Here is a 19,520-nt window from a genome sequence, read left to right as displayed (position 1 = left end):
TTTTGAGATTGTTGAACATTCTCTAGTTCCGTCATCTATCTCCAGTGAACTGTATGGTTCATTTAAGATAATTTGATGCTGCAGTTACTCATCATCTATTCATAACAGTCTTGCCATCACATTAGAGTTGTAGCTCAAAATGTAAAGAAAGGAAAAATTGGGATTTAGTATATTTGATTTCAAACATATGAAAGTATATGAATTGCCTGAAAATACAGATCTTTAAATGCAACTCAACTCAACCTAATTGATTTTCAGTTGTATTTGCTCAGATGTGTTGCCTCTGATCTCCCATATTGCTTCCCCATTTCCTATGGAAGTGAAAGAAGAGAAGGATTGAAATATCCACTTCCAGTTTTAGCTGAACTGCCTTCTCAAAATCCATTAACTTATTTTTGTGAAATATTATTTACTGATTTCAGCATGTAAATGAAGTTAAAACAGTTTAAACAACTACATACTTTTACCATTTTATAAGAACAGTTGCTATATTTTTTAAAAAGATTGAGAATCTTTCAGAGAAAGTTTTGAAATATCCACCACTACCTAACCCAAAAGCCTTTGATGAGTATTCATTTAAATAGATAATATATATAAAAGTTTGATAAAAACAAGTTCTAAAAGATTTTGGTCCATTTTGTTATTTTTCATTTTTATTTATGAAACTTACCTTACTATTTTTCGGACTATAAAATGCACTGGTGTATAAAATGCACTAAGATTTTGAAGAGGTAAGTAAGGGAAAAAAAGTTTTTCCCCTCCCCAGCCCGTAAGAGGACTCTGCAGGCCTCCTAAACCAGAGGTGGATTCTACTTACCTTTACTACCGGTTCGCAATGGGAGCGCGCGTGTGTGCTTGCTTTGCTCGCAGGCATGCACTTCTGCACATGCACAGATCCTCCATTATGACGGGCAGGTGGGCGGAGCCTCCCACTGCTTTCACTACCGGTTCGCAAGAATTGGACAGAACCAGGAGCAACCTACCACTACGGGCGGGGCTTCAGGTCCCAAAAATGGCTGTATTTGGTGTATAAGATGTACCAACATTTCCACCCTCTTTGGGGGGGGCGGAATGTGTCTTATACTCTGAGAAATACGGTATTTGCTGCCCATCTCGCAGTTCAGAAGGCTCTTAGGATTCTGTATAAAATTATTATTATTATTGTTGTTATTATTATTATTATTTATTATATTTGTATACCGCCCATCTCCCGAAGGACTCAGGGCGGTTTACAGTCAAAAAACAACAGAAAACATATAATAGATAAAAAACAGCTAAAAGAATAGATAGTTAAATTCAATTGATGCTCTAACTTTTAAATACAAATTTAAAACCTCATTTAAACCCCTTTTTTAAAAATCCCAATTTAAAACTACATTCAAGCTAGTCCTGCTCTTCGAAACAGCAACGTCTTCAGCTCGCGGCGGAAGGACTTGAGATCGGGGAGTTGACGAAGCCCCAGAGGGAGCTCGTTCCAGAGGGTAGGGGCCCCCACAGAGAAGGCCCTCCCCCTAGAGGTCGCCAGCCGACATTGTTTAGCTGACGGTATCCGGAGGAGGCCCTCTCTGTGAGAGCGCACTGGTCGGTGAGAGGCTAATGGTGGCAGTAGGCGGTCCCGTAAATATCCCGGCCCTAGGCCATGGAGCGTTTTAAAGGTGATGACAAGTACCTTGAAGTGAAGACCACTGGGAGCCAGTGCAGATTACGCAGGAGGGGTGTTACATGGGAGCCAAAAGGTGCTCCCTCTATCACCCGTGCAGCCGCATTCTGGACCAGTTGGAGTCTCCGGGTACACTTCAAGGGAGCCCCATGTAGAGAGCATTACAGTAGTCCAGGCGGGATGTAACAAGGGCATGAGCGACCGTGCATAAGGAAGCCCGATCCAGAAAGGGGCGTAACTGGCGTATCAGGCGAACCTGATGAAAGGCTCCCTTGGTGACGGCTATCATATGATCTTCTAAAGACAGCCGTGCATCCAGGAGGACGCCCAGATTACGAGCCCTTTCCGTGGGGGCCAATAGTTCGCCCCCAATGGTCAGTGATGGAATTAGCTGACTGTACCGGGCCGCCGGCATCCACAGCCACTCGGTCTTGGTGGGATTGAGTCTGAGTCTGTTCCTCCCCATCCAGACCCGTACGGCCTCCAGGCACTGGGACATCACTTCAACAGCCTCGTTGGGGTGGTTAGGGGTGGAAATATAGAGCTGAGTATCATCAGCGTATAGATGACAACTCACCCCAAGACCACGGATGATCTCACCCAGCGGCTTCATATAGATGTTGAACAGAAGAGGCGAGAGAACCGACCCTTGCGGCACCCCACATAAGAGGCGCCTTGGGGTCGATCTCTGTCCCCCCGTCAACACCGTCTGCGACCGGTCGGAGAGGTAGGAGGAGAACCACCGATGAACAGTGCCCCTCACTCCAAGTCCCTCGAGCCGGCGCAGCAGGATACCATGATCGATGGTATCAAAAGCCGCTGAGAGATCTAATAGGACCAAGACAGAGGAACAACCTCTGTCCCGAGCCCTCAAGAGATCATCAACCAGCGCGACCAAGGCTGTTTCCGTGCTGTGACCAGGCCGGAAACCGGACTGGAATGGATCAAGATAGACAGTTTCATCCAGGTACTGGGGCAACTGTCGTGCAACCACACTCTCGACAACCTTTGCCAAAAAGCGAAGGTTGGAGACCGGACGATAATTTGCTAAACTAGCTGGGTCAAGGGAAGGCTTCTTGAGGAGGGGCCTCACCACCGCCTCTTTCAAGGCGGCAGGGAAAACACCCTCCATCAAAGAAGCGTTCACGATTTTCTGGAGCCAGCCTCGTGTCACCTCCCGGGTGGCCAATACCAACCAGGAGGGACACGGGTCCAATAAACATGTGGTCGCATTCAATCTCCCCATTAACCTGTCCATGTCCTCAGGGATCACAGGATCAAACTCATCCCAGATAATAACATCAAGACCTGCCTCCCCCACCCCGTCCGGATCCACCCAGTCTGTGTCCAACCCTTCCCGAATCTGAGCGATTTTATCAAACAGATATTGTCCAAATTCCTCAGCTCGACCCTTTAAGGGATCCTCTACCGCTCCCTGATGGAGGAGCGAGCGGGTCACCCTAAACAGGGCGGCTGGGCGGTTATCTGCTGATGCAATGAGGTTGGAAAAATACTCCCGTTTTGCCAGCCTCATCGCCACTAGATAGGTCTGAATTTGAGACCTAACTAGTGTCCGGTCAGATTCAGAGCGGCTGGCCCTCCAGATACTCTCTAGGCGTCTTTTCCGGCGCTTCATTTCCCTCAGCCCCTCGGAGTACCAAGGGGCTAAACGAGATCGGCACCGGGTCAGAGGCCGCAAAGGCACAACTCGATCTAGAGCGCCAGCCGCCGCCCGATCCCAGGCGGCAACCAGAGCTCCAGCCGAGTCGTGGGCTAAATCCTCAGGGAATAGCCCAAGCTCCGTCTGGAACCTTTCAGGGTCCATCAGGCGCCTGGGACGGAACCAGCGAATCGGTTCCGTCTCCCTGCGGCGGGGATCGGCGGTTCGAAAGTCTAGCTGAAGGAGCGAATGATCTGACCATGACAAGGGTCTAATAACTAACTCCCCTAATTCCAGATCATTCAACCACTGTCCAGAGACAAAAATCAAATCCAGAGTGTTTCCCCCGATGTGAGTGGGGTCATTCACTAATTGGGTCAGGTTCAAGGCCGTCATGGAAGCCATGAATTCCCGAGCTGATGTGGATGCTATCCCCACCGACGGCAAATTGAAATCCCCCATGACCATAAGCCTGGGGATCTCCATTGCCGTCCCAGCGACCACATCCAACAGCTCAGGCAGGGATTCTGTCACGTAGCAAGGAGCTAGGTACGTGATCAGTAAACCCACCTGCACCCCACGGCCCCACTTAACAAGGAGGGACTCACATCCGGTTATCTGTGGTACAGTGATCTCCCTCGGCTCAAGACTCCCGTTGATAATAACCGCCACTCCCCCACCCCTACCCTGGGCCCTGGCCTGATGAAACGCACGGAAACCCGGTGGGCACATCTCTATCAGGGGAACCCCCCCTTCCGTGCCCAACCAGGTCTCCGAAATGCCAATCAGGTCCGCACCCCCCTCCTGTATAAGATCGGAGATGAGGGGGGCTTTATTTATAACGGACCTGCCATTGCATAACATCAGGCGAAGGTCCAGCTTCTGAGGATTTAAGCCACTCGGGGAACGGGAAACTATCGGAGGACCGGAGTGCGCGATCGCTCGTAAATAGCGAGGGCGCACTCCCCGAACCCGATATGGGCCCCCGCGTCCGCCATACCTGCCCCTCCCACCTACCGTGCAGATAGAGTTATCCCCAAGACCATGAGCTCCACCCTCCTCTTCCATCTCAGAATCGATGATATTTATGCCGCGAGCCGGCACAGGGTCTAGCAAAGGCTCAGATAGGTATCCCCCTGAACCTAACTTCGCCGTCCCACCCTTCCCCTTGGATAACTTATATAAGAATTTATTATAACACCTAGTTAAAAAACCCCTAAGCCTTCTCTTAGAAGCATGCCACCTCTCGGGATTCCAAAATCCGTCATCAAGGTATCATTGAAACAGAAATCTGCACAGAAGAGAGTTGTTTAAACCATCTCTTTTAGATTGATCCTACCTTCTTAACAATCCTGAAGTTTTTTCACTAACTAACTAATTGATTCAGATTAACTGGATCATTGTAAATTCAGGGTGCTGAATCTAAGGTGCTCTAGACAGCAATAGATGGCACTATTGGACTGAGTTGGACTGTAACAGCTTGCGACATGAAGATTTTGCTTTCAACGATTCTTTTAAGATAAGACTACTCTTTTTCTCTCTAGCCCAGTGATGATTATAAGGTTATATTTCTTTTGCAAAATCTCCGTCAGTTGAATGGCAAAGACATCACCAAGCTGGCCAATCATGTGAGAGTCGTCAACAGTCGAGAGCTGACTAATAGAGTAAGTGACGAAGTATGAATAATTTCTTAGATGGTAATCAAAAATTGTACAACATTTTTAAAGGTGTTAAGAGGACATTAGTGATTGATTTACTTAGTGGGTCTATATGATTATTTTTTCTTGTATAGTTTTAATTCTTAAGATACCAATTGCTTTTATAATCAAAATACAATAACAATGTTTGGGAATTTTTTAATAGAAACTTTGAAATATAAAAGCAGCACGACTGACTGAAATAGCAAAATTGACCACAGGTGAAAAACAAAAAATTGTCTATTTCCATTAGGAAACCACTTTGGGACTTCTTGCTCAAAAAAGGATTAAAATAAAACTCTGATTTGGCATCTGATGATTAGATCTCTTTTTATAGAAACATTGTGCATTTTTATTGCTTTTGTTTGTTACGTATGTTTTACATGTTATGCTTTTATTTTTGTTTAAACAGAGTAAGACATTTTATGGTATTATGTATTGTATCTGTAGTGAAGAATTTGGAAGTTATTTTTTTTAAAATAGAGGTCTTATAGTCTAACCCCTGCTCAAACAGGAGACCCTATACAATTTCAAGTGGTTGTCCAATCTCTTCTTTAAAATCTCCAGTGATTTTACTATTTTATAATAAAAGTTTAGTAAGTAATTTTTATATATTTTTTCTTGTTAAATATTTAATTCTTTTTCATGCTTTTCCTAACTTTTTCTATTTATTTTATCAGTTTTTGAAATCCAATAGAGGGATATTTTTAAAAAAGGAGAAATAACGATTAAAAGATAGGATGACAAACATTAGATTAATATGGATCTAGAAAAAGCCCTATTTTCTGGTGTATCAGTGGCTGAGGTCAATAAATCAAGATGGTGCCTGCAACTGTAAAATTGAAAACCCACTGCATTTTAAGATGTGGAACATCAACATGCACATTTAGAAAAGATGGAATCTTGATCATATGGCTGTAGCTGCTATCTTGATTTTTATTTTTTATTTTTTGTGCTCCCTGTGGATGCCCCTATTTCTTTCTTGCTACCTCATCTGCTGGACACAGCTTGAACAGAGTGTGTTAGCTAAAAATTTCTAACATTGCATCATGGAAATTTTTGTACAGGACCATGTATGGCTTCCCAGATCATTTCATTATATGTCTGCCTTTTTTCTAGGTCTCTGCTCACTGGGGGAAAAAATTTCGAAACCAGATGCCTAAAACACTGTCTTCTGAACAACTGAAGCCAATTAAAAAAAAGTTCATCAGGTCTGCACAAGCTCATGTAGCATATGGCCCCAGCTCACTTGCCGATTTCACACGTTGGAGGGTAAATTCAGACTATGAATTGTTTGCATTCTTGTCACATGGATATGTAGAATTTTGGTCAATAGGTGACATTTAAAAAAAAATGTAGGGCAGTGACTTCCGGTTTGGCACCGTAGGTGATGGCGGTGATCTTTACGATCACCAACCTCTGGATTATGTGGAATCGCTAGGACAGCTTAAATCTGCTGTCCAGCGGTTCAGAAAACCCCCTCTTCGGGAGAAGGAGAAGGTGGTGAGCTGAGGGCAGAGGTTGAATTTCCCTAAAGCCCCTGAGAAAAAAGGGGTTTGAAGGGTTAAGTTCCCTCCAGTAACCCGAAGTGCTCCAGATCCGAGGATTCTTCTGCTTTGGCGGAACCAATCACCACGACCAAACGCCGAGATTTATTTTGGACAATAAAGGATTATACCGGACAGAACGAAAGTGGGAGAACTTTATGCAAGTAGCCAAGCCGATTCCCCGATACTTTGTAACAAGCTTGAAAACAGTAAAAAAATGGAGGCGAATTGTTAACAAGTTAACAAGTGAAAAGCGAAAGCGATACTTTCAGCGTTTGTCTGCAGTTGGTAATTTGCATGTTACTTGTTGCTTTTACTCTTTAACTCTTTGCTGCCTGCTGATAGAATCTAGGGGAGATTTTTAAATACTGCTTTAAAAGACTGTGTTTTTTAGAGGTTAAGAAGATTTAAAGTGAATATTAAGTTGGAAATAAATAAATATATAATTTTATAGAAGATGGCAGCCAAACAATTAAAGTCTACTGTAACAAAGAGCTCTGGAACTTTATCAGCTGGTGCCTCTCCAGCTCATACAGCAGAGACTAGAACATTGAATTTAGAGGCGTTACAAGAGAACTTAAAAGGCTTTATAGAAGAAAAATTTAAAGTAATAACTGATGAGATGTCTGAAATGAAAGAGCAGATATCAGAAATTCAAGTGGGAAATAAAGAAGTTAAAGAAGGATTTGTAATGGCAGTACGAAGTTTGGCAACGAATGTGATTTTATTGGAGGAGGAGGTTGAAGAAATTAAGCAACATAATTTAAAATTAGAAAATAAAATGGATGAATTTCAAAGTAAAATGGAAAAACAGAGGATGAAATAGTTTTGATACAATATAGAAATATGGAATTTGCTCTTAGAATTCGAGGTTTGAAAGAAAATAAGGAAGAGAATTTAAGGAAATTTTTCTGAAGTATTTGCTGAGATATTAGCAGCTCGTCCAGCAGATGTGGCTTATCAAATTGATAAAATATATCGTGTGAATTCTTGGATAGCAAGGCAAAAAAGTTGCCAAGGGATGTTGTTATTTATTTTACAAACAGAACAGTGAGAAATCAGATTTTGCAAGCTTCATATAAGGGGAGAAGATTCAGATTGCTGGTCAAGATATTTTGATATTAAAGGAAATTCCACCAAAATGTTAAGGGCTAGGAAGGAATTTGCCTTCCTGGTGAATGAACTTAAAAACATCAGATTGAATATAGATGGGATATTCCAACTGGTATAATAGTATATTATGCAGGAAAGTACATCGTTTCAATACGGTTGGAAAAGCAAGAGAATTTTATGTTGAGGTATTAAAAGTTGGAAGTCTTCCCCATTGGAAGCTAGAAGAAGGAGGCTGAAGTGAAGGAAGAGAAGTGAAGCAGGTACAAGAACAGATTGTGATGGAAGAAGATTTATTACAAGTGTTGGAAATACCTACGACGGGTTTAGATTCAAAAGAACAAAGGCTGACAAGAGCTGCTGCTAAACGCAAGGAACAAGAGATGAAGGCACAACAACAACTGGCAACTACTACAACGGGAGGAGCAAGGCCTAAAGTAAAATGTGATCTGCGGCTGGTGTTCCAAAAGTTTCCTTCGGCCGATAATGGCAATTAAACTATTATCTTGGAATGTTAATGGCCTGAATTCACCGTAGAAGAGAAGGAAAGTATTTCATTATTTGAAACAATTTAAAAATGACATTACCTGTTTACAAGAAACACATATTAGATCTTGCTAAATGTTGGAGATGCGATTGTGAAGATGCTACTTATTACCATATATGGTGGACTTGTAAAAAAGTTAAAGCATTTTGGATTAAAGTATGGTGGATCATGCAGAATATTTTGAAAAAGAAGATTAAGTTTACTCCGCAGTTCTTTCTACTAGGAATAATTATGGACTATACAGCTATAGAGACTAAATTGATTTTGAACTTAATAACAGTCGCAAGACTTTTGATTGCTCAGTATTGGAAGAAAGAAGAATTACCTACAATCGAAGAATGGACACTCAAAGTATCAAATCTGGCAGAGATGGCAAAAATCTCCGCTTACTTGAAAGACTATACACTAGAAAAATATATTTTAGAATGGAAAATGTGGATTGATTATATAAAAAAAATATCGAATAGCATATGAGTAAATTTAGGAAATATTTTGTATTAGATATATTTTTGAAGGAGAGGGGAATTGAGAGTGTGACTAAGTGTGGTGTGACTAGAGATTATAATTTAGGAATTATTTTGGATTATGATTGTTAGTTTTGATACCCTGCATTTTGTTCTGGGAAGTCGGGTGGGGTGGGGGTAAGGGGAGGGAATTGGGGGGTTGGTAGAGATGGAGTGATGGTTAATGTACAGGGATTATTGAAGAAATATAATTAATGTAGGGTCGGGTCTGCATAGTTACCATTTTAGAACGGTGAGGAGGGAGAAAAGAGAGAGTAGGAGGTAGGAAAGAGGAGAAGAGGAAGGAAGAGGGGTAGAAGAGGGAGAAGGAAGGTGTAGGGTGGAGGGAGGAGCGGATGTAGATAAGAGAAGGAGAGGAAGGTTTGGAAAGTAAAAGAAGGTAGAAGAGGGAAGAGTGTTAAAAAGGGGGGTGGTGACTGGGCAAGCCCGACTAATTGTATATAACTGTACATTGGATGAATTATTTGATATGATTGTAAAAATAAAACTTTTTATGGGAAAAAAAAAATGTAGGGCAGCAAAGCCAGAGTGTTTAATCAATAGCTTTGAGAGACATAACCTTCATACATGAAATCAAGAGACCACTAACTAGTGGTAAGCCAGAACAAAGCTTAGAGTAGTTAGAGTTGGCATTAGTATTAGAGTTAAAAATTTGGCAAGATAGGACTTTTTTGAAGTCTACACACCTTAAAGTTGCTGAGGTTAAGAGACACTATTCTAAATTCCTATTATAACAATTTTACAAGTCTGTATTCTCTTATTTTAGGTGAAAATGATTGCTGAGCAATTCCTTACTTCGTTGATTAATGAGGAACATAAGCCTGCTACAGAAGCAGCAGCAGAATCAACAGATGAGCAAGAGGAGGAGGAGGAGGAGGAAGAGGAGGAGAAAGAAGAGGAAGAGGAAGAAGAAAAAGAAGAAATTAAAAAAAATACCGCGGATGCTGACAACAAAGTTACTGCTAAGGTCAGACTCAAGAGACTTCTTTGTTGGACCACCTAAGTAAAATTCAGAGATCTTCCATCATTAGTTCTGGATAGGAATATGTTGCCCCATGTGGAACTGCTACAGAGTTCAGGAGATTTCCTGTCCTTGAACCATTTAAATCCACTTTTGCCAATGCGAGCAGTACAATAAAATATCCTCCCTTTTAATGTCCCCTTTTAATAATGTTTCCATCATTTAGGTAACAATCCCCATCAAATAAAGGGGAAACTGTTTGGAAGTATTGCTTCACACATTATGCTAAACCACTCTGTTAGAAAACATGGCTTAACGCAGTAAGTGAAGCTAATCTATATGTCTTACACCAAGAAAAGATTTTGTGCGAATTTTAGCATAGAAAATTCATTCTGGGAGGAAGGCTGTAGCATGTTTTTTTTCAGTGCTGTGTAAGAGAAATATTTTTGCAGTCACCAAAATGGAATTTTACACCCAAATGGGATGGCTAGAGAGAAGTTCCCTGAAGATGGACTCTAGCATGAGTCTGAAAGCTCAGAAGACAAAACTTCTGGTCCTGGTGACCGACCCAAATTGGATCCATGGAATTTTATTATCTATTTATCAAATTTTAAAACCACTCATCTCCCTCATAGAGAGAGACTGGACATGTATAGATAAAATATCATATTATAAAAACAGTGTATAAAATGTAAAATTTAAAAAGGCAAGAGTGAATTAAGAATCTGTGAAAGTTAAAAGGCAGGGGAAAGGATTTTTCAAATACTAACCAGCCTCACAGCTGCGGGCTCCTATATGAGCCCCGAACAAAGCTGCAGAGCCATGTTTTTACTCTTTTGCTGGAAGGCCAAGAGAATGGGGGGGGCCTCACCTCCAGGGAGAGAAAGTTCCACAGGTGGGAGGGGGACTCTCTTCCTGGATTCCGCCAGTTCGAATTCTTTAACTGACAAGTCTGCAACATGCCCTCCCTGCCTGACTGGGTGGGACAGGCTGATATAATGGAACAAAGATGGTTCTAAAGATAACCTGACCCATGCCAGGTAGGGCTTTAAAGGTCATAACTAACACCTCGAACCCAGAAGTAAACTGGCACCCAGTGCAGCTTGAGCAGTAAAAGTATTATATGAACCGTTCTTGGATGCCTAAGATTGCTTGTGAGGCTGCATTCTATACCAGCTGAAGCTTCTGGATACTTTTTGAGGCTGGCCTCATATACAGCACACTGCCTAGTGGATTATGAATGGATTATTTTCCGTTAATGTCAATAGGAAAGGTAACAGTGGATGGTGCTGTCTCAGGTGTAAAAATAATATTCATCTGATTGGGGGACATCGTAGATTTAAGCAGAAGTCCAGGCAAATTTCTCTGTTGGGAAAGTTACCCTGCACAATTGAGATTACTTTGACAACATCATGTTGAACATTGCTGATCTTTATTTTTACTAGGGCCCAGTAACTCCCAGCAAAAGGAAAGGAGCTCGTTCCAAAGGAAGGGCAAAGAGCAAGAGATCCCATTCTCAAAGCAGCTCCAAGGAAGAAGCATCACCCAGCCCCAAGAAGCTCAGCCGCTTGCAGGATGAGCCCAGTACTGAGGCCACAAGAGCCTCTCGCCCACAAGCCAAGGAATCCCAGACCGCTCCGGATCCTGATGGAGCCCATCGGAATGGAGGGCGGCTTCCAAAAGCACAAAGCCACAAAAAGGTCACTCACCAGAAAGAGGAGCACAAAGAGGAAGAGGATGAAAGAGATGTTTGCAGCACTCCAGTGAAGGACTTGGAATGCGAGGTAACCCATTTCCTTCCACTGTCAAAGACAGAAAGTATATAAACTCCGTGAGTCAGTTAGATTGTTATATAATGATGTGGCAAAGGGCTATTTTAAAAAGCTTGACTTTAAAACATGGCTGTGTTGTGTACCTAAGTTGATTTTAACTCCATCCAGAAAACCTCTGTTTTGTTCCACGAATATAACGGGACATTTTGTGTTCAAAGCTTTCTGCCTTCTTACAGGAGGCAATCACCCTGGAACCGGTCCATTTTCTGCAATGTCACAGTAAGGCCAACAACAGGGATGACTTCAAGACCCAATTATGGGCCTGTGTTTTTGAGCCACCACTAGATTGTGGGACGAGAAAAGGTGAGCAAGGTCTAGTGTCCTGGGCTGTCCTAAAAGAAAAATGCAATAAATCCGATCGCAGTGTTCTGCAGGAACTCTCATTCTTCTTGTGAATTCTGAATTTTTATACACATTGTTCCATAATTTTTACATTTTCGTTTTCTCCAGCAAGTTGCTTATTTGTATTTCAAATATGAAGGTGACTGCTATACAGGAGCTGCTGTTTTTCAGTACACTCATAATTCAAGGTATGCCAGTTGTAAAGAAGTTGTAAAGTAGTAAAGAAGTTGCAGTTACCATGTGGCGATCAGGCTGGTGCCCACTCCTAATTTAATAAAAATACAAAGAGACAGGAGCAAATTAGGACTTTGGTGTCTTTGGCGAAGGGCCTAACCCTACTCTTATATATTTAAAGTATTAGGCTTGTTTGGAGAAATTTACTCTTGCAGTCCAGTCTCACTTAACAACCACAATTGAGATTGGCAACTCCATCGTTAAGTCATTAAGTGAGATGTCATATGACTGCAACTTGTAATTTCACTGCAAAGTTCTCTATTGCCTCTGCTTGTCAAACGGGTTGTGAAACATGCAGAGGGAAATCATGTGACACCAAGACAGCTGTAAATACACACTCGTTACAAAATGCTTGAATCATGGGACCATGGGGATGCTGCATGGGTTGTAAATGCAAGGACTGGTTGTGGAATTATTTTTTCAACACTGTCTTAACTTCAGACAGTCATTAACAGGGCAGTCATTAAGTGAAGTCTACCTCTATGAAGAAGAAACTGGCCTACTAAATTGAGTGTAGTAATCCTTGATTCACACTTACAAAAGTATTATATAGAATTATAGATAATAGGTATGGAATATACACATTATATGTATTTAAATGTTTCACTTCTACAGCAATTGAAAACAGGCTTATGATGACAAGAGGATTACAGTCACTGTGCTTTATCTTTCAGACCCTGTGGTGAGCTCTTCTAGGACAGCAGCTACCTGTGGCGGAGATTCTGTTTGCTTGGTTGACTGTGAAACAGGCATTGTTTTGAAAAAATACAAAGTGACTGGGGAGGTAAGGGAAACACAGTTTCTCTCGACTTTCTCCTTTTTATTTAGTGGGACATTGATCAAAAGTTTTATTAATGTAGTGATGTCTCCTGATGCACCTCTGACTTAGCACCGGTGCTGTGTTGAATTCTGTTCTTCAAAGTATCTTAATTCTATTACTATAAAGCTTTCTATTGAATTGAAATTTGTCAGGGGAGGTCATCAGAAGAGTGGTAGGATGCTGCTAAATTATAATCAGAAAATCTTTAAAAAGCGAATGCGAGCAAACTGTTATGGCTTCCCCCTTACAAATTCAATGCAGTTTTTAACAGGTTTGTATATAAGTTAGAATGTTTGGACTTCCAGGGGAAAAAATAGCAAACTGAAGATGACTCCACTAACGATAGACTGAATGATCGTGGCAGAATGAAGAATCGGCAAGTAGACAAGCTCTTCATAATTCCTCTCTGGACAAGGAGAGGACTTGTGATCAGCCACAAGTGCTCCAGATAGTTGCTCCTTAAGAAGAGACTGTAAAACAGCAGTCTCACCTGCAGCGCACATAGGAAGAACGTTCAGGTGAGTACAACGTTCCTGTAGAGAGTTTAGAGCTCTGAGTGTAACCATCTTGCTCAAATGAAGGTTAATGGCAGTGAAAGGTCACTAAATTTACATACTTCATTTTCTAATTGCTTTTGGAAATTGCTTGTAACTGCTTCAACTATGAGGAACCATGCTTTGGATAGATAAAAGTGTGAGAACATTAGATGAGTTTCCTTTAATTCTTTTTTTTTTTTTATTAAAAAAGTTTTACAACAATTAAATTTTTCCCCCTCTCCCCCTCCCTCCTAAACCCCCCCCCGGACTTCCCGGAGCAAACACAAGGTATAGTTCCTTAAACAAAACAGTCATACATTAAACTTTTTAAAATCTAACACAATTATAATCTTTCTCTCACATAACCTGACTTCTTCCATTAAAATCAAAATAACATCCTTCATTCAAAAGCAATCCGAAATTTCTTAATCTGATATCTATTTTGAATATAATCAATCCAGTTCTTCCATTCATTTAAATATTTTTCTTGAGTACTGTCTTTCAAGAAGGCTGAGATTTTAGCCATCTCAGCCAAATTGGAAACTTTCAATATCCATTCTTCTATTGTGGGTAATTCTTTTTTCTTCCAATATTGTCCAATCAACAGTCGTGCTGCTGTTATTAAGTTCAAAATCAACTTAGTCTCAATCACTGTACAGTCCGTTGTTATTCCCAAAAGGAAAAATTGCGGTAGAAACTTTATCTTCTTCTTCAGAACATTCTGCATAATCCACCAGATTCTTATCCAGAAAGACTTAATTTTCTTACAAGTCCACCATACATGAAAATATGTAGCATCATCACAATTACATCTCCAACATTTCGCTTGCATATCTGGATACATACATGATAATTTCTTAGGATCTAAATGCCATCTATAAAACATCTTATAAAATTTTCCTTAAATTCTGCGCTTGCGTAAATTTAACATTTCTAACCCAAATTTTTCCCATGTTTCCAACATTATTGGTTCTTGAATATTCTGTGCCCATTTTATCATACAATCCTTTATTAAATCTCTTTCAGAATCTATTTCTATCAACACAGTATACAATCTCTTTATATGCCCCTGAGTTTGATTTCTAATTTGTTTAACCAGATTTTCTTCATTTTGAATGATACCAATTTTCTGATCTTCTTTCCATCTAGCCTTTAACTGTCCATATTGAAACCAAGTATAATTCCTCCCTTCTTCTTTTAATGTATCCAAAGATTTTAGTTGTAAATTTCCTCTCATTGTATAAAAGATCTTTATAAGTAATCATTTCTTGTTCCTGTTCTATATTTATATTCTCTACTGCGTGCCGAGGACTTGCCCATATAGGAATTTTATAATTTAACTTATAATAATATTTTTTCCAGACACGCAGAAGAGAAATTCTCAACACATGATTCTTAAAAGCTTTATCTACTTTCTTATCATACAATAAATATGCATGCCAACCATATAATAAATCATAACCTTCTATATTCAAAATCCTTTCCTCCGTCAAATTAAACCAATCACTTATTACCGAAAGAACAACTGCTTCATAATACAGTTTTAAATTAGGCATTTCTAATCCTCCTCTTTCCGTGTATCTTGCATTATTTTCATTTTAACTCTCGCTTTTTTCCCTTCCCATATAAATTTATTAATTCCAATCTGCCATTCATCCAAATTTTTATCTTTCTTAATTATTGGTATCATCTGAAACAAGAACAAGAATTTAGGCAGAACATTCATTTTTATAGCTGCTATTCTCCCTAACAAAGATAATTGTAATTTTTTCCAAGTATTCATTTCCTTCTGAATTTTTTTCCATAACACATCATAATTATTCTTATACAATTTTCCATTTGATGAAGTAAGAAAGACTCCTAAATATTTAACCTTTTTTACAATTTCAAATCCTGTTATTTCCTCTAGTTTTTCTTTCTGGTTCTTAATCATATTTTTGGTTAACACTTTTGTTTTATTTTGATTCACTTTAAACCCTGAGACCCTTCCATATTGATTAATTACTTCCAACAAATATACACTCGAATTTATAGGCTGAGTCAACATAACAACCAAATCATCTGCAAATGCTCTAACTTTATATTCATATCTTCTAATTCTAATACCTCTATCTCCCTTAACTCTCTTATCTTATCCAATAAAGGTTCCAAAGATAAAATAAACAATAAAGGTGATAAAGGACACCCCTGCCTTGTTCCTTTCGCAATTTTAAAACTATCTGTCAAACTACCATTAATTATTATCTGAGCTGTTTGCTCTCCATAAATTGCCCTAAGTATTCGTAAAACCATTTCCAAATTGCATTTTGTCTGATAATTTAAATAAAATTCCCAATGCAAACGATCAAAAGCTTTCTCTGCATCCAAGAATATAAACGCTGCGGAATCTGATTTTTCTTTTCCAAATATTCCAATAAATTCACTATCTGCCTAACATTATTCCTCATTTGTCTCCCTTTTATGAAACCAGACTGGTCAGTGTGAATCCTTTGTTGTACAATTTCCATTAACCTATTTGCCATTATTTTTGCAAAAATCTTATAATCATTATTCAAGAGTGAAATCGGTCTATAATTCCCAGGCTTAGTACAATCCTGATCCTCTTTTGGTATCAATGAAATAAAAGTAGTCCTCCATGATGGTGGTACTCCTCCTCCCATCAATATCTGATTAAATAACTCCATAAGTGGACCAACTATCTCATCCTGTAACTTTTTATAATATATTGCTGTAAGTCCATCTGTGCCTGGGGATTTCCCTATTTTTAATTGCTTTATTACCAAAATAATTTCCTCAGAAGTTTCCTTTAATTCTTAATGAAAGATATTTAAAATACAAGTTTAAAGATTTTTTTAAAAAATGTTTTTCAATAAACAGCAAAAAGGTGATTAGAAGTTTAAATTTGGAAAGTTACAAATGGAATAAGTATACAGTTATAGAATGAAGCAAACTATTTTAACATTGGACATATTAAGGGATATTTTTGTATAATGGACAAGCATCTATCTTTAGACTGTTTCAAAAAGACATTATGAAAGAAGCAACTTCTTCCTGCCAAGACCAAGGCTGAGTTGAAAGTGAATTTCTACAAGGATAAAATGGAAAAACATGATACACTGAACGTACAAAATAATCCAGCTGATGTCTTAATAATTAAAAGGGATATACATATAACAAACCAAGAGACACCTAGATATGCAAACCTGGATAATTCCTGTATTGGATTTGCAACAGAGGCTGGTTAAAGCTTTGAAAAAAATTGTGGGGTGGGACAAAGGAAAAAGGAAAAGAAATCAAGTTCTGGAACATTATTTAAGGGAATTAAATATATCAACATTGTACCAGGACTGAAATGGCAAGGGTTTGTTTATAAAAACATGAGATATGGGAAAAAGATTATTTGTTATACAGTATTTTAAGAGAAGATAATCTACTCAAACTGTTTATATGTCTTAGGAAGGGAGAAATAATTATATATTTATTTTCCTTTACTACATTCTTAATTTTCTTTCTTATTGTTTTTTCTTTTATTTTTTATGCACTACTATTGAAAAGATTGTTTGGTGCCCTTGGTTGTCTTTATCCAAGTCTACCCAAACTTCTAGTCTTGCACGGCTTCTTCTTCACCGATACCTTGCCTTTTTCACTAGGAGTTTTACACTGTTGCATGGACAACTCTGACAATGGTAACAAGTGATGGAAGAAAGAAAAAACACAATGTTTTGGCTGCTGCTGGGAGAAGAGGAATCGTAAAGCTAATTCATGTGACTGCTGATTACTGTTATGGAGAAATCAAGGCTCACAAGAAACCCATTGCTACTGCTTGCTTTAGTCCAACCTGTGAAACGCACCTTTTCAGTAAGACACCTTATATTCTCCAATCACTCATTTCTTCTCAGCATTTTTTGAGTCAAGGGAAGAGCAGACTGCCTTGTTTGGTCTGCGAGTACAATAAGATAACAAGCTAAATTTCATGTTGTTATCTTTGGAACTAGCTGCAATATTCTGAGGTTCTGAGTTTGAAGGCGGTTGGTCTTATTTTCTTAATTTGTTATTTGGAAGCCTATTTTTTTATTTTTTTTTTATTTATTGCATACATCTTTTCCTCTCTCTTCCCTGCCTCCCAACAGCTGCCTCCTATGACAAAAAAATATGCGCATGGGACATTGGAATTCCAGACTGCGACTATAACTTCCAAGAAAGGTAATGATACAGGATTCCGTCTTTCACATCTGCAAAGGGGTATTTGCATTAATACTAGAAGAGAGGAACTGAAATGTATTTCATTTGTTAGGCAGCTGATGGTACTGGAGACCATTTCCACACCTTTACGTATTGCCCTAGTACCCTCTTGCCCAGATCGGTTCTTGGTGGCTGGTTGCGAACAGGGTTGCTTCGCCTGGGATATTAGACTGGATGATAAGCCTCAGAAAAACAGGTGAGTAGAAGGTGTCTCCCTGAGGAAAATCTAACTGTGTTGCTGCTAAGAATCTATACCAATTTTATAGCATGTAATCAGCTCATGCCTTGTATTGGAAAGATAAATTACAAGTAGCCCTTGAATTACAACCATAAGTGAGCCTGGTGATTGTAGTCATAAGTTGTGACAGTCACATAGCATGTTATCACATCAGCAAACCTGATCTCATGACTTTTTTTGTAGCAGTTGTTAAGCAAACGTCATGGCCATAAAGTGAACTTATTGTTCACTATGGGGTATTTCCCCCCCCCCCAGTGTTTAGTGTTTGTAATTGGGACACTACACCTTTCATCAAAAGAAAACTATACCTCTTTTTTCCTTATTCTGTATAAACAATTGGCATTTTTTTTATAAGGGATCTCTTTGATATCAAACTGCCCTTTACAGGATGCTTTAGCTGAGCAAAATATTAAAAATAGGCAAAAATAAAAAGAGAAGTTAAAACTGAAATTGGATTTTAAAATTGGAGTTGGAAAAAATAAGCAGCATTGTTTTGGAGAGCTCTAAAAACTGCATTTTTTGCTACTTCTGCAAGACATCTGTGGCTCGGACTCTGAATGGCAAATCAGTTACAATATAACTGACTTGTAGTTAGTTATGCAAAATTTAATTATTTCTAAATTCTCCTTACATGCAAAAACGATTAACTAGCAATGCTAATATCATATGAATGTTTCCAGTTCTCTACTATTTTTGTATCAAGTCTTATTCAAGTCTTAGGATATATTTTTTCTTCAGCTAAATTAATGATTTATCTAGTTAGAGATTCATGGACTGATTCCAGTATTCAGCCACTGAACTGTGGACCAACTTCTGTCAAAATTTACAGTTGAAACAACTACAGCCTATGCATTTTGAAGATGTCCACCTATTATAAAGGATTAAAACCAGGGGTGAAATGCTACCGGTTCGGACCAGTTCAGCCAAACCGGTAGCGATAGCAGCGGGTGGTTTGGAGAACCGGTAGCGATGTCAGCACGAGGCTCCGCCCACCTGCCCGGTCATCATTACTTCCTGGTTTTAACCAGGAAGTAACCTTTTTTTACCCTCTGTGCATGTGCAGAAGGGTTTGCGCATGTGCAGAGGGTCCACACACGGGGCGCGTACCCTTCTGAACCGGTAGGGAAGGTAAGTAGATTTCACCTCTGGTTAAAACCAATATATTTAATATTAGAGCATTTGCTTACTGTAGGTTAAAGTTACAGTAATTGCTCAATAGATTGATTCTTTATTTTATTTTCTAACATTTCAGAACTTTTGAAGTTGAATTTCAATTTCCAGATGATGAAGGGAATGACACGTCTTCTCACCGGGTGGATGGCCTAGCCTTTCTGAATGAAGACATTGTGGGTAAGAAATAAGCATTATGATATGTCTAAGTAAATTAGGGAAATTCGTTAGAGCATCTTTTCCTTTTTTTGCATGATCATTTTTTACAAAGTCTTTCCCAGGCAAAAGAGCAACACATATTCTCAAAATATCTTTTGGTTTAACATGTACATTTAGAAAACAGGGTGGAAGATGAAATGAAAAAACTAAGAGATTAGTATTCCCTTGGAGTTGCTGACCC

At 39.4% G+C, this 19,520-nt stretch overlaps 1 protein-coding gene across 3 annotated transcripts in view; it reads left to right on the top strand.

Moving 5' to 3' along the window:
- LRWD1 (leucine rich repeats and WD repeat domain containing 1) overlaps positions 1 to 19,520 on the top strand; it is a 53,217-nt gene that overhangs the window by 28,002 nt on the left and 5,695 nt on the right. For all 3 annotated transcript variants that reach the window (XM_058164358.1, XM_058164359.1, XM_058164360.1), the window contains 10 exons: positions 4,865 to 4,984; positions 6,137 to 6,289; positions 9,512 to 9,712; positions 11,152 to 11,490; positions 11,715 to 11,841; positions 12,789 to 12,898; positions 17,121 to 17,328; positions 17,601 to 17,673; positions 17,765 to 17,908; positions 19,203 to 19,300. In XM_058164358.1, coding sequence (XP_058020341.1) covers positions 4,865 to 4,984; positions 6,137 to 6,289; positions 9,512 to 9,712; positions 11,152 to 11,490; positions 11,715 to 11,841; positions 12,789 to 12,898; positions 17,121 to 17,328; positions 17,601 to 17,673; positions 17,765 to 17,908; positions 19,203 to 19,300 — 1,573 coding nt within the window. The remainder of the gene's footprint in view (positions 1 to 4,864; positions 4,985 to 6,136; positions 6,290 to 9,511; positions 9,713 to 11,151; positions 11,491 to 11,714; positions 11,842 to 12,788; positions 12,899 to 17,120; positions 17,329 to 17,600; positions 17,674 to 17,764; positions 17,909 to 19,202; positions 19,301 to 19,520) is intronic.

The sequence above is a fragment of the Ahaetulla prasina genome, chromosome 1, assembly GCF_028640845.1.
Source record: "Ahaetulla prasina isolate Xishuangbanna chromosome 1, ASM2864084v1, whole genome shotgun sequence".
Classification (NCBI taxonomy): domain Eukaryota; kingdom Metazoa; phylum Chordata; class Lepidosauria; order Squamata; family Colubridae; genus Ahaetulla; species Ahaetulla prasina.
The sequence above is the reverse complement of the archived record's forward strand: the minus strand, read 5'-3'. Positions and strand labels throughout refer to the sequence as shown.